Source organism: Charadrius vociferus, unplaced genomic scaffold (assembly GCF_000708025.1).
Source record: "Charadrius vociferus isolate BGI_N301 unplaced genomic scaffold, ASM70802v2 scaffold999, whole genome shotgun sequence".
Taxonomy (NCBI): Eukaryota; Metazoa; Chordata; class Aves; order Charadriiformes; family Charadriidae; genus Charadrius; species Charadrius vociferus.
In genome coordinates, this window is record NW_009658627.1 from 696,947 (window position 1) to 710,733 (window position 13,787).

The following is a 13,787-nucleotide window of genomic DNA, read 5'->3' on the forward strand; positions in this document are numbered from 1 at the left end:
GATTCTAAGATACGTATGTGTTACTGCTTCACACTAAAAACTGAAAACAGATTATTAGACTTTTGTTGGCATTTCTCAGTTCAAGTATATCTTTTCAAGGCACATCTAAGAACATAAGAGTAATATATTGTCCCTAACCCTACCTCTCTCTCAGTGTGCCTGCAGGAGAATATAGCCACTGCTGAATTTTCCCCAGATACCATACTCCTTTCTTTTGCTACAACACGGTGGATTTGATCTCTTCGGGGCCTTTATAAAAAACTGCATGGGTCTGAGCTTTGAAGTTCCGTTTCTTGAACTCCTCTGAGATTTCCAGGAAGGACTTTCCCTTTGTCTCAGGAAGGAAAAACCCAACGTAGAGAGCAGTGCAGATGCAGACCACAAGGAATGGGATGTAGCAGAAATGTGCTAGACTTTTCTGAGGAGGAAAAAAACAAGACAGCATTGGTGACATTCTGTATGATGACAAACAGGCCACTAATCCCTGTTCCTGCATGGACTAACTTCACCCAGGGAGTATTTCTGTGAGCCCTGGTGAGGGCTGCACATGCCTGGATGCAACAGCTCCCCGGCATAGTTTGGGAGATTTGACATAACAAGAAGAGTATCTCAAAATGTCCTTTTGTGTCCTTCTCACTCTATATAATTCTATAGAATAGGGACCCACAGCAGGAAATAAGACAGGATTGGATATTGTGGAGTTCTGCTCCTTTTTGCTTCAGGAATCACCTTAGGGAATGGTGCTAGAGTCTGGCCAAGGGGAATTGCATCACATCTCTAGTCCCACCTGTTCTCAGCTGAGGACAGAGGATGAATATCGATCATCCATGCCCCAAATTAATCTGCTTCCGGCCTCACATTGGAAATTGCCATAGGGAACACGGAGAAAGTTTGGTTTAGAGGAGTTCTGGTCACTTTCCTCATAATGATACTTTCCACGTCAGGGCTATCTTGCTGTCTGTCTGCAGCTTGCAATATTCCAGGCCCTGCCTCTTTTCATGGTCACTATCAGAGCCTCTTTCTTGCACTGAAGAGGTGCGTGTGATTGCTTTGCCTTGGGAACCCACCACAATGAATGGAAAGGCTGTTCCGACCAGAAATAGGTTGAACCAGAGCAGAGAGCCACAGATCATGTAAGCAGCTGGCCGGGACATTTGATCAAAAACCTCTGTGGGCAGAACTCCTGTTACACCAGCTGCAAAAAGAAATTGTAAGAAAGTTAATAATACTGTTGATACTATATTAAAAACAAGAGAACACATACTAGCAAGCAAAACCAACATGAAGTATATGAGAACAGTAAATTATTATTCAGTAAATTATTCTCACTAGACAATAATGCCAGAACAAGTGGTAATAGAGATTAACTGCACTGGGGAAGTTTTATGTTAAATATTAAGGACTGGCTAATTATTCAAAGTCTCTCATCTTAGAATGAACTGCTGGGAAAGGTTTGGTAATCCACATTACTCTTACTAGGATCTGACTGTGAGAATGGCTTATTATTAATTCAACCCTATGACACTGTAGGGACTGGGACAAGAAATTACTGCCAACTCATGTGGCATGTGACACTGGCAGCTTGGTTCTCTTCTTCCCTGCCTTCCTTCAAACTCATGTAAGCAAACAGAGCCTCAGATCTACTCACACACCAACCAATATCTGCACACACACAGCCTGTGTACTGCCCCCGCAACCACAGAAACTAATGCGTTCTGCCAAGAAAATGCATGTTAGTAAGCTAACAAGTAGATGTGAAAATTGTGCTTCCAGGTATCTGCAAGTAAATAATCAGATGATGTATCCATCAATCTGTAGTATTAAAGTGAAGCATTAGAAATGCTGGTGTACAGCCCTACTGGATTGGGCAGCAAATGAAAACCTTGTTGTCCATTTAAGACAAGAATCACCTCAAGTGCTATCACAAGGTGGTTGTAAGGAGAAGCGACACAGAGAATGGCACAGGCTGTCCCTGCACAACACAGACTTACCAGGGGCGTGCAAGCCCCCGTGAAACAGCTGGAAATTGCTGGCAGAAATCGCCTCATTGCTTTGAGTGTGCTGTGGCTAAAGAGGGTCTGAGAGTTTCCATAAGATGCTTGCACATATCTCCAAGCCCCTGCAGCACCCAAAATTTTCAGTGAAAACACTCACGGAACTGACCTGGTCCGATTCCAAAGCTCAGGATATAGGCGAAAATGCAGGCCATGCTGAGATAAGGCATCCAGCTAATCTGAGTCTACAGTCGCAAAGAGCAATGGAAAAACAGTGAGGGCACTTACACTTATTTGCCACCACTAAACAACCCAGTCATATAAAAGGCAAAGCCCAACTCCATTCTGCTTAAATAATCAAATAAAACTTGTTACCTGCTGGCTCAGAGCGACCATGAAGACAATGGCCCATCCTGCCATGAAGATATATCCCCCCAGGAGCAGTGGCCTCCGACCAGCATAGTCTATAATCATGTTCTGCACAAGGTAACACAGTGAAATAAAGCAAGATCTTTAACTTGTGTTTATACTTCCCACCTGCTCCCTCTTCCCATTTCAATACTCTGTGCCTAACTCACTTGACAGCTACTTTAAGGATGCTGTCCACTTCTCAGCAAAAAAAAAAAAAAAAAAAGAAAGTAATTCAAAGGAAAGGGTCTGCTGGCAGAAGTGAGGCAAGAAGCATGCTCAGGGGAGATGAGAATGTCGCAGCTGCAGCCTAAACCTTGCCACTACCCATACTGACACAAAGCAAGAGTTACACTTTTTAGTTTTCAGACAGTGATGACGATGCAGTGTCTGCGAAATACTTCTGCATTAACCATGCTGGACATGAGTGCTAAGAGATAGCCTGGCTGCTGGGCATAAAGGGGTTGCTTGGCACAAAAGGCAATGTAAATCCCAAATTTGTAATTAACAGCCTCCTCACTGTCTACAGTCTGCATGTTAGCAGAGTTCATTAAGAGCCTCACACAGGTGACAGACGTGATCAGTTCACAGCTCCCCGTGCCAATTACAACATACGGGATTTTGTCCTGAGGAATTCCAGCCTCTTGGAACACATAAGCTGCATAAAAATACATCTGGGGAGAGAAGAGAGGAGAAAGCAGTAAGGGAAAACATGTGAAAATACATCCCATTGTTTTTCCTGAAGGACCACACAGAGAACGACTGATGTGCTGTCATACAGCCAATTTTGACAGCATCCCGCTAAATCTTGCCATAATGCATAGGTGTAATTTGGGAACCAAGCATCTGAGGTTTGAAGATCTCCACAGGCAGAGCAGACCTCTTCTCCTGCAGCAGAAATGTTAAACCCGAGATCTTGCACCTGTGTCTTGTGGCACAGCGCTGCCGCTGATTGCTGTGGCTGCCAGGCTGCTTACCGAATCATTCCCGCAGAGCTGCATGGCACTGCTCAGCACAATGATACTCATCAGCTGCCACCTCAAAGCTGGATTTTTGAAGAGCTCCCAAGGGTTCTTCGCTCTCTGACCTTTAACGGCAGCTTGTTCAGCCAGCATCTCTTCCAGCTCTGCACTAAGGTCACTGTTGCCTCTGAGCTTCTGCAGTGCTGCAAGGACAAGGGAACTTCTTATCCCCTGAACTTTACCTTCAGTTTGCCTGCTCTGCAGGGTAAAGGATCGAGCAGCAAGTGATGGCTGCAGAAAGCTGTAGGACAGACTCTGTGATCATGGTGTTACCTTCACAGAGATGGCCAGTTGTGGTGCAGCCACTTGAAGGATTTGCGGGAAAGGGAGTGCAAATCCCTCACCATTGTTTGGCAAGAGAATATTTCCAACCTGTGCCATTTCAGCAGCCATACTTCTGACTCAGATCTCAAGTGACTTCCCTGGGAAATGCAGGCAATTAAGATGTTCTGGGTACACAGTACACATTTCCCAGAAACTAATTCCAGACGCTCTGTATACGGGGATTTGTATGCTACAAATCTAAGCAAATCCCTTAATATGAATTGGCTTCAGATTTGGTCATGAGCTCTTCAACCAGAATTTGTTTCACTTCGTAGTTACAAAACATATTCACCGTTGTGAACACAGTCCCACTTTTTGACCCTACCATTCTAGCAAAAAAGTCTTTTGTAGGAAGATGTCTTTCAATTACCTCAATAGATCAAAAATATTTAAGATTATAGAATGTTCTTTGGTTTGGAAGGAGAAAGTGATCATATTTGGAACTTGATATGACAGTTCCTACATGTAAAAGTTGTGGCACCATTCTCAAAAGGTCAGGGCCCAAGCCTGTGCACAAAAGCAGGATGCAAAAAAGCGTACATTCATCTGCATTCAGAATTACTGTGGTTATTCAGACAAATACATACCCAACCACTGCCTGGCCACTGTTTAAGGGTGCAGCAGCTAATGCAATTACAAACATTGATGGCACCACATATTTTGTACAGACCAAATACGGTCCTCTGGTTTAGAAAATCATTATCCATGGGACTAGTGACACAGCCACAGTATTTGGCTTAAAGCTTTTATGTTCATCTAAGGAAGCTGGCAGAGTCACCAAACAGAACAACCTGCTGTAGGTGACCCTGCTCTGGCAGGGGGGTTGGACTAGATGATCTCCAGAGGTCCCTTCCAACCCTAACCATTCTGTGATTCTGTGATTCTGTAATACTTGTGTTGCAAAGAAGTCTGCTTTGGATTGAACACACTGGACTGGATGTTAAGAATATGCATCAACCTTCTCTCTGTTTATCTGCCCAGACAGTAGATCTCACATGCTCAGTGAGAGGTGGACAGTCACCCTAAACTCACCAGAGATGCAGGATTCTTTATCTCCACGGTCAATCAAGAGGTATCTGGGACTTTCAGGGAACCAAGGCAGAGCTGTGAGCTGGATCAGGGCAGGCACCACATTGCTAGCTAAAAGGAACGGCCAGCTCTCCTCCCCTCCTAGTAGCTCCCTAGAGAAAAAAACCAAAACATAATTTGCTGAGTACATTTTACAACATGGCAAGAGCCCAGCAACCTCTGCTGCATGTGGGCACTGGAAAAGAAAGAAAAGAGAGGGGTAGTAAAGGTAAAAAAAAAAAGGTAAAAAAAAGGAGAAGAAAGATTTAATAAGTATAAACTGGGCTTCTTGCTCTACATTACCTGAGTCCAACAACCTGCCCCAGCACCAACCCCAGGGCTGTAAACGATGCAGAGGTCAAGGCCACAGCTCCTCTGAGCTTCTTCGGGGCACTTTCCGCCAGATACATGGGCTGAATGTTCATGCTTACACCTGGGCAAGGCAGACGAATGCTGACCTCAGTTTGTAGACAGAGCAGATGAGGACAAATGCAGTCAGCCACCTCTTGAGGTTGCCAGCTGGACTCTTCTGCTGCAGGCCATGTGATGACTGATCTACCAGTGGTTATTATTTACCTAAACCTTCAATTTCACTCTTATTCATTGTATAAGCTACTAAACTTACATTTCCATACTCATAAGTAGCAGTAGATAATGAAACTGAAACCTGCTGGGGCCTCAGTCCTGTGGTCTTTTCAGTACCAAATCCAAAGCTGTAAGTGATGCTTCCCTCTAGTCCCCCATTTTGGGGGGAAGATCATATTTTAAATCACTGGTATCAATCATTATTTCCTTGGATGAACTTCTATAAAATGTTGGTGCTTATGCTGGTGAGTGACTGATAACATTCTTACAAGCAGATAGGGATTGATTTTCAGCTCAGTTTCTCCAAGGGCTCCCCTCCCTGTGTGCAGAGTGCACACAGATACTCTCATGTATATTAGACAAAAACCCCTGCCTGCGCATGCTTTAGAAAAGAGTCCTTAGAAGCAAAATAGGAAATCTGTATATACAACTTCCTCATTCATGTACATGTGTGTGATCAGAGTAGAGGATTAATTGCTTTAATGTCTTAGATCATTCCTACTTAAATATCTTCTATTTCTAATTGAGATGTGCTTGTCCTGTTATTTTCCTCATGTTGCCATACCTGCATTCACGCCAGTAAAAAATCTGCTGAGCATAATCATTTCAAAGGATTTTGCCATTCGGCTGAATCCTGACAAGACTGCAGCTATGATCACGAAGATGTTGTTCAGCAGCAGGGACATCTTCCTTCAGAGAGAAAAGACAGTTGTGAGCACATGTGTGTCAGATTTAGTTATCAGATAAAACATTTCACATGGCAGATCCAACCTGCCATGCCTGGAAGCTCAAGGTGGGGTGCTCAGCTCCACCACAGAACATCCTGGTTACCCAAATCCCTACATGAGGTGTCTGTGTACAGATGGCAGATCAGCAGTTTTGGTGTCTTGTTATGAAAGCAGGAATCAGCATTGATGGTAATCTGCATGGCTGATACAATGAGGGTCATCTCCAACTGCCAGCATGACCACAGGGTGTCCCTGTAGTGCTGACTTTAGACACACCATGAGGTCCTCACCCAGATTCATGGCTCTTGCACTCACTCACAGTTTCCCATTTGAATGGAGAGGAGTATTCAGTAAGTCGTGTGTGTTTTGGTCTGAAAATGCTAATTTGTTCAAACAGGCATTTTTCATGTAATAATACGATCTTTATAAAGCTTTTGTCAGAAAGTTTGCATGTGTCCCAGGAGGAATTTCTGTCCAAAACCAGGAAAAAAAAGAGAGATATCTATTGACCTGTAATAGCCAGTGATTCTCTCTAGTCCCAACTCATTGCCCTACCCACTCTTCAGAAGTCAGTCTTTTTTTCTCTTATTCATGATGGGATATGATTTTATTCTAAGGCAGTACAAGGTGAAATCTCTAAACTTTTCATTGGATAAGGATGCCATATCCTTTCCAGATCTTCACAACCATGAACCAAGTGAGCCATGGGAGACAGTCCTCCAGTCCCACCTCAAACCATAATGGTGTCTGCTTCATCACATAAGAGGAACAAACCAAAGTGATAGCACATCAAGGAAAATTTTGGGGTGAAGAGAGAGGGAGGCAAAATCTAACTTCCTATTAGTTTATGTCAGTAACGCTAACTGTTTTTTTCTGGAGAGAACTGGGAATAGAGCTGTGTATGAAAGATGGGTGAGGAGAGACAGGCATTTTTCAGACATTCAAGCACAGGGCAAAAAAAGCAACTGTGAAGATCTAACTGCCTCCTGAAATATTTCAGTCAACAAGGTGGATACACCTGTGAGATGTGAGGACCTGGGATGCAACAACTGCTCTTTGCAAACACCCTCTGGATTTTCTGTGTTATTCCTATCAACTGCCACCGTTAATTTTGAAGAAAAATCCTTGCTCTGTTCCATCATGGTTTCCTGTTAAAAAGGATGGCAGAAAACCGGGCACAAAAATGATGGTGATTATGTAGGTGGTTACTGTGATACGGAGTTGAGCTGAAATCCTTGTAGCACTCAAAATATGACAAGAAGGTAATATGGGGAAAAGAACTGCTCCCCGTTGGGTTTTGAGACGTGAAATACTGCCATATCTGGTAGTTTCTCCCTGCCAGCTCAAAATGATAATGGCAGACTGAGCTGTGATAGAAAACATGTTTTCATGTTTTTTAACTACAGTGGGCATTGTGCTTTAGGGCTCATAATTCCTCTTGGACTAATGGAAACTGCAAAGCTTAAACTAAAATCCAGCACCTTCTTACCTTCCCAACATGATGGCCATGGGACCAGCAACAACAGCCCCAGTGAGTCCTCCCAGAGGGTACGCAGAGACAGTGAAAGACCACAGCAGCAGTATCATGTTGCTCTCAAGGGGAACGCCTGTGCGCTCCAGCCAGGTTTCATTCATGAACGTCTGGATGTACTGAGAGGGAAGGACAGTGCTGCATAACCATGACATAGAGATGAAGGACACTGAGAAATGTGAAAGCTTCCTTATTAACATATCTGTTTATTCTGTGTTCATGCCTCCAAACCTTTGGTTGAAAATGGCCTCCAGTTCTTAGATGTGGTTTTAACAGAGGGTTAAGAGTGTAAAACTGTAGCTGTTGAAAAGTTGTACTTGGTTTATATCTGTATGTAGCTATCTTGGATAATTTAAAAATGTATTTAATGGGTCCAACTTGAAGGGCAAAAGTTGATTTCAAAGGATGCAGATTGGAAAATTTTAGAATTAGATTTGCTAAAGCAGTTGAACTAAGGCTTTTGAATAAATTCTTGTGACACTAGGTCCTGCTCAAGAGTGGCTTTTGACAACAACGTCCTGTACCTCAGATGTGAATTATACAGAGGGAACAACACATCCTTCTGTTCTAACCCTCCGTATTAGCAGACTGCATATTTTCAGTAGCCACTGTTTATAGCCAGACTGAGGACACCTGGGAAGTGTCTGTTTGTGGAGGAGGCTCTCAGACTAGCAGTACTTACTGAAGTTGGAGCATTGATGATGGAGATGTTGTAACCATATTGGAAAGTGCCTCCAATCCCAGCGGCACATATTGTCAGGATCAGGATCTTGCTCTGAAGCTGAAGAAGATAGATAGAAAATGCATGGCTTCCTTGCACAGAATACAATGGGTCAACAGACATTTGGTCCGTTCACACTTTGAGTAGTGTAAAGTGAAGAGCAGAATAGGCTATGAATGTTGTCGTAAAACAGGAGGGGCCAAAGGTAGAAACACTCCCCACCCCCCGCTCCGATTTGTAAACTATCTCCCTCCACTGCAGAATAGTATTAATAATTCATTGCTATTCACAAAGAATTTGGGACCGCTTTGGGGCAAAGGCCTACAAATGTCTTTGGTTTAATATTTAACATGTATGCTTACAAAAAGTCAGTGAAAAACCAGTAAATACTGGTAGAAACTGGTGTTATAGCTTCAATTAATTCAATTCATTACAAAAACCTGTACTCACATGATGAATTATTCAAAGAGCATTGCCAAAGTTTAATGACTTCTGCCTCATTTCTAGCTAAGCTCTATTGGACGGAGCTTCATTGTCGTATGGGGGATTTTCTCATGGCCGTTTATATCCAGTTCATTTCTGATTCACTGGCATTCTATTTCTTCTACCTTTTCCTGGTATGACACATATTTTAGTTTAAAATAGAGTGCCTTTCCTATGCTGCTTCACATGTTATACAGAGCAGACAATGTCTCTCTGCTGAACTTTCTCATTACACAGTTGTTCTTACATGTTCTTGCATTTAGCAGTCTACAATTTCATCTTCACCCAGAATGCTTTCTACATCTTCAGTATTATAATACAGGCGAAATATGTAGCAGACAGTGTGTCCTATGCCATGTTCTGGTCTCCTTGAGGTCATTTCTTCATCAGTATTGCCCATTGCTTATATTGCCATCTAAAACTGCTGCAATGCCTTCAAAAGCACAGGCAGGTGAATGGGGCTGTTTCATGCAGCATCACGAGGTCAGGGTGTTGGTATAAAAGTGAGGTCTCTTGCCTTTCTGGAGGGTGTAGAACAAGCTGTCCTGGCTGACACAGTACAGCAATTGAGAGCTCTCTGGCAGGCTTGTGAGCAAAACCCATGCATCTTTTTTCCCCTTGCAGTAGGACGAATGTTATAGTATAAGTGGGTGTCATACATCAGAACAACTCTGAGGCTAACTGTGGAAAGCCAGGAACAGTGTGTAGAAATTGTCTAAACAGTTTTGTTGATCTTTCCTCCTCTGTAATATTTGTAAGCCTCAGGTCATTCTTGCCACTATTGCCTGGACACTTTCCTCTGTGACTCTGCCTTCAAATTCACCTACAGCTTCTGTAGAGGAGGACAGCTGAGTGTGAGCAGCACCATGTCTCCATGTTCACCTCACCATCAGTGAACATCCCTTCCTTGTTGCAGCCACCCCACCCCGTTGGTTGGTCTCTCTCCGTCATCCCCCCATCCTTGTCAGTTCACAACTATTTTGTGCCTGTGCCTTTGGTTTCCCTATCCATGTGTGAGATTCTGTGACTGGCAAGCTGTGCCCTGACAGTGTCCTTGGACTGGGAGCACTGTCGCGTGTCTCAAGACCACTCTAAGCTTGCTGGGGGCCCCTGGCCTTTAGCCTGACACATCCTGCACAACGTCCTGGGTGGCCCAGGGCCAGGATGGCCTTTGCCAGCACCCTGCTTGCAAACTCCTCCCAGTGGGACAGCTCAGCAGGTGACATGAACAGCCCATGCTCAGGCTTGGCTGTTCACCAGTTAGTCCAGGGCACCTCAGGCTACATTGTGTTTTCCTACATGAATATGACTACATTGACCCTGAGAAGAACTTAGATAAACCAATGGTGGGGAGCTCTTTCAGCTCTACCTGCTCATTTGCTTCTTACAGAGCCATCTACCAAAGAAAAGGAAAGCTGTGTCGAGTCTCCCAGTAGCTCTTAAACCACAAATTCAAATAATTTTATATTTTTCCTTTCCTCAAAGCCTTTTCTTGTAAGTAACTTCCACAGCAGCCTGAGACAGGATGTTCTCCCAGGACAGAAATGAAGCCAGACTGTTCCAACCTTGCAGCAAGAAGAGGCTGAGCTCTGTCCTGTCCCAGTTAGAAGTGGCTACGTTTCACTTGCTTGCACTTTCCTTGGCTACACCACTTCCCTGTCTTGTTACTGAGACCTGAGCTAAGGATTGTGCACCTCATATCTCTGCTCTTTCCAGCTATTCCAGTTCTCCCAGTGAGAGAGCTTTCCTCTCCCTACAATAGCACGTTTCTTGTTTTTTAATCACAACGCCTAGGGATGTAACACCCCTCCTGCTCATTTCCCTGCTTTCGTTATAGAGTACATTCCCCATCAGGTCCTGTATCACAGAGCTCTTTTGTGGCCATGGGCTCAGGCAAAATGGTTTGCTCCTCCCTTTAGGAGCCACCAAACAGTTCTGTGCTCAGAGATGAGCTGAATTTACAGGCTGACATTCCCAAACTTTCCTTAACACCCTGTTTCTGCACTATTGTCTCAGCCGCTGTGGTGGCATGCAGCTGCCAGGAGAGCCATTAGTCTGGCAGCTTTATCCCAAGGACTGTGATGAGTTAGACAAATAATTCTACAAGAAACTGATAGTATTTACACAGCCTTATAAAAATTAAAATTAAAAAATTGATCTGTCAACAATAATAGTAAAATAGATGTTTTTTACCAGTCTCTGCAGCTTGTTCATCCTCTTTGGTAGGTTTTCCTCTGTCTGCCAAAGCCTCTGGTACTCTCAGCAGTGCTCTAAAGGATTATTTAAATCTCCAGCATAGGAATGTGTATTTAGTCACCCATTACATTAGGATAAGACACTTGACTTGGCAGGTGTTTTGCCAGCTGATTTACATTCTCAAAAGGGGGCTGCACTTTCATTAGCAAGAGAGTTCAATTAATTTTGTTGAAAGTACTTGACAGTTTGGGGAAATGATTCTGCAAGATCCAGAGCTGTCTAAAGCCTCTTGAAGGGCAGTATGGTTTACGGCATAAATTACCTCTCAAAGGGTCTGGCACAGTTGCCCAGTAGCACTTGTCTGATTAAGTGTGATCAAAGCAGCTTTTATTCTGACTGTATTTGTTCTGAAACCCTATCTAGAATCTGAAAGACAAACCAGGCTATTTCCCTTTGTCCTGTCAGTGACAGAAATGAACAAAGCCCAAACCTTTCAAATCCCTTGTTATGCCAACCCGTTCGCTGTCCTCCTGTCTATGTCCTGGTGACATACAGGCAATCCAGCTGTTGCTGACAAGGGACTGTACACTGATGCACAGAAGGCTACAGCCCAGTTCCCGCTTCATAGGCTGGCACAGAGCAAACAGCAACACTTACAGCACTCAGTTTTGTCACCAATCATCTCTGGCTTTCATTTCACAGGAGGCAGAGGGCTTTGCTTTTACATATACCATGTGACTTTTTTGCTTTTAAAGTGCATAATACATAATATGTATTACGTTATATATTATGGTTAGGACTAGATGATCTTTAAGGTCCCTTCCAACCCAAACCATTCTATGATTCTATGATATTAAAGTGCATGGTACATAATATGTAATATATCTACATAATATGTAGCATTGCAGGTAAACCTAGTGCTGAGGTGTGCATAGGAGAGGAGGCTGCTTGGGGGAATAACGAGTATCTGATCAAAATGTTCTCAGCTCATTTTGAGTTGTCACACCCTCTCACACAGTATTATCCTGCAGTTCTTTAAGCCTTGTTCTCCCTACAGCCTCAGAAGGTGGAGGGAAGAGCCCTTCTGAGGGCAATGGGGGCTGATCAAACCAAGGACTGTAACTGGTTTTGCGCTTTGGGAAATATTGATTAAGGAATCAACTGAGTTTCACCATAGTTGTTCACAGAGGCATGGTGGAGGAGCCTTTGTACAATGGATTTATGGTCACACCTTGGGAGTACAAAATTGAAACTCAGTTATTTTTTAATATCTTGGTTAAAAATTAAATAACTCTATGTAGTAGAAGCCCCTCTTCTACCCTCGAGAGGCTCCATCTAAATTCTAATGAGTTGAAAAGGTTTCATCCCACTGCAATAGTGGGTTCTTCAGTGACTTTTCATCTTTGTCTTTTGGCTTATCTTTCACTAGCATGTCAGTTTTATATTCTTCCCTTGTTAACTATGCATCATTTAATCAGGACAGAGTAGCTGACAGGCCTTGTGTAATGGGTTTGGCTCAAGTGGTCGGTGCTTATTGTTCCAGAAATGGTTCCCTTTTCCATATAAGCTGCAGAAGACAGCAAGGCAGCAGTAACAGCAATGACAAGCTTGCTTCCTTCTGTAAAACAGAAAGGCACTCTCCAGCAGCGAGAAATGGGTGTATACTCATGAAACCTGGAGATGGGGCCCAGTGGAGATGGAGGCATATTGCATTGCCAGCAATAATAGCAAAGCTGCTATTTCACAAAATATCTGGCCTTTAGGAGTAATCATGGTATTTTAACATCCTTTCATGCTGCAGAGTGCAATTTGTGAGGGGCCTGACAGATTTTAAAGTATTCAAAATAAGTGAAACTTCTTTTTTTAAATTCCTTTGTCCCTACTCAGGTTTACCACACCTGAATGGAAATATAAACCTGTTCCATATCGCAGAAGTATTCTCTTATAAATGTGCTAAGTAGGGATGTGGTGCTGCATCAGCTGCAGCCACTAAGTGGCAGGAGAAGTACAAAATTTCCTGTATTAGGCTCTCAATCCAACATGCCAGCAGTTGGCTGCCTCTGGCATGTGGCAGGGATCAGAGAACTACTTCTAACAGCTTCCTAAACTATAACTTGTTCACTGGGGAAATAGACGTTAACTATATGTAACTGTACAAGTTAACAGTGACTGAAGTATATTTTAGGCAGCATGTATCAAGAAGAGTAATACATGCAAAAAGGAAAGCTCTAGTTTCTTCCGGCTGTCTATTCTGAATGAGATCAGGCTTGGGGAGATCTCTTCCAGGAAGAAAAACACATATTCTGTACTAGGCAAGAGCTTTCTCCTTTTTCCTAGCATCTTATAAGTAGGAACCACCTAGTGCAGGTCTTTGTGCCCTCAGGTGATGGCATACAGGAGTTTCAGCCTTGCGGCTACCAGTGTACCTGGTTGTTCTAGTCACTAAGATGTGTCATAGGAGCCTTTAAGAGATTATTCCATTTCTAGCTCCTTAAACAGAGGCAAACATGTCAAAACATGTCTCTAGTTGGATAAGAGGCGAAGGAATGCAGCTTACCCAGGCAGTCTGGTCTCCATCCGTTCCCTGGGCATGAATACCACGAATCTGATCCATCTGTCTCATTTCTGTTGCAGTCAAACACAGAAATATATCTTTCTACAGTGACCTGGTCAAGGACTGCCTGCTTAGACCAATCCATTGTCTTATTTTTCCAAGGCAAATATGTG

At 43.4% G+C, this 13,787-nt stretch overlaps 1 protein-coding gene across 1 annotated transcript; it reads right to left on the minus strand.

The window, feature by feature from the left end:
• Window positions 1-217: 217 nt before the first annotated feature.
• Window positions 218-11,078, minus strand: LOC104293697 (solute carrier family 2, facilitated glucose transporter member 11-like). The gene is made up of 12 exons (XM_009893218.1): window positions 11,058-11,078; window positions 8,343-8,441; window positions 7,619-7,779; window positions 5,967-6,091; window positions 5,120-5,249; window positions 4,781-4,929; window positions 3,380-3,567; window positions 2,966-3,076; window positions 2,370-2,471; window positions 2,164-2,239; window positions 1,068-1,195; window positions 218-418 (listed from the first exon to the last, which is right to left on the minus strand). The coding sequence occupies exons 1-12, from the start codon at window positions 11,076-11,078 to the stop codon at window positions 218-220; spliced, it is 1,491 nt and encodes a 496-aa protein (XP_009891520.1).
• Between the last annotated feature and the right edge of the window lie 2,709 nt (window positions 11,079-13,787).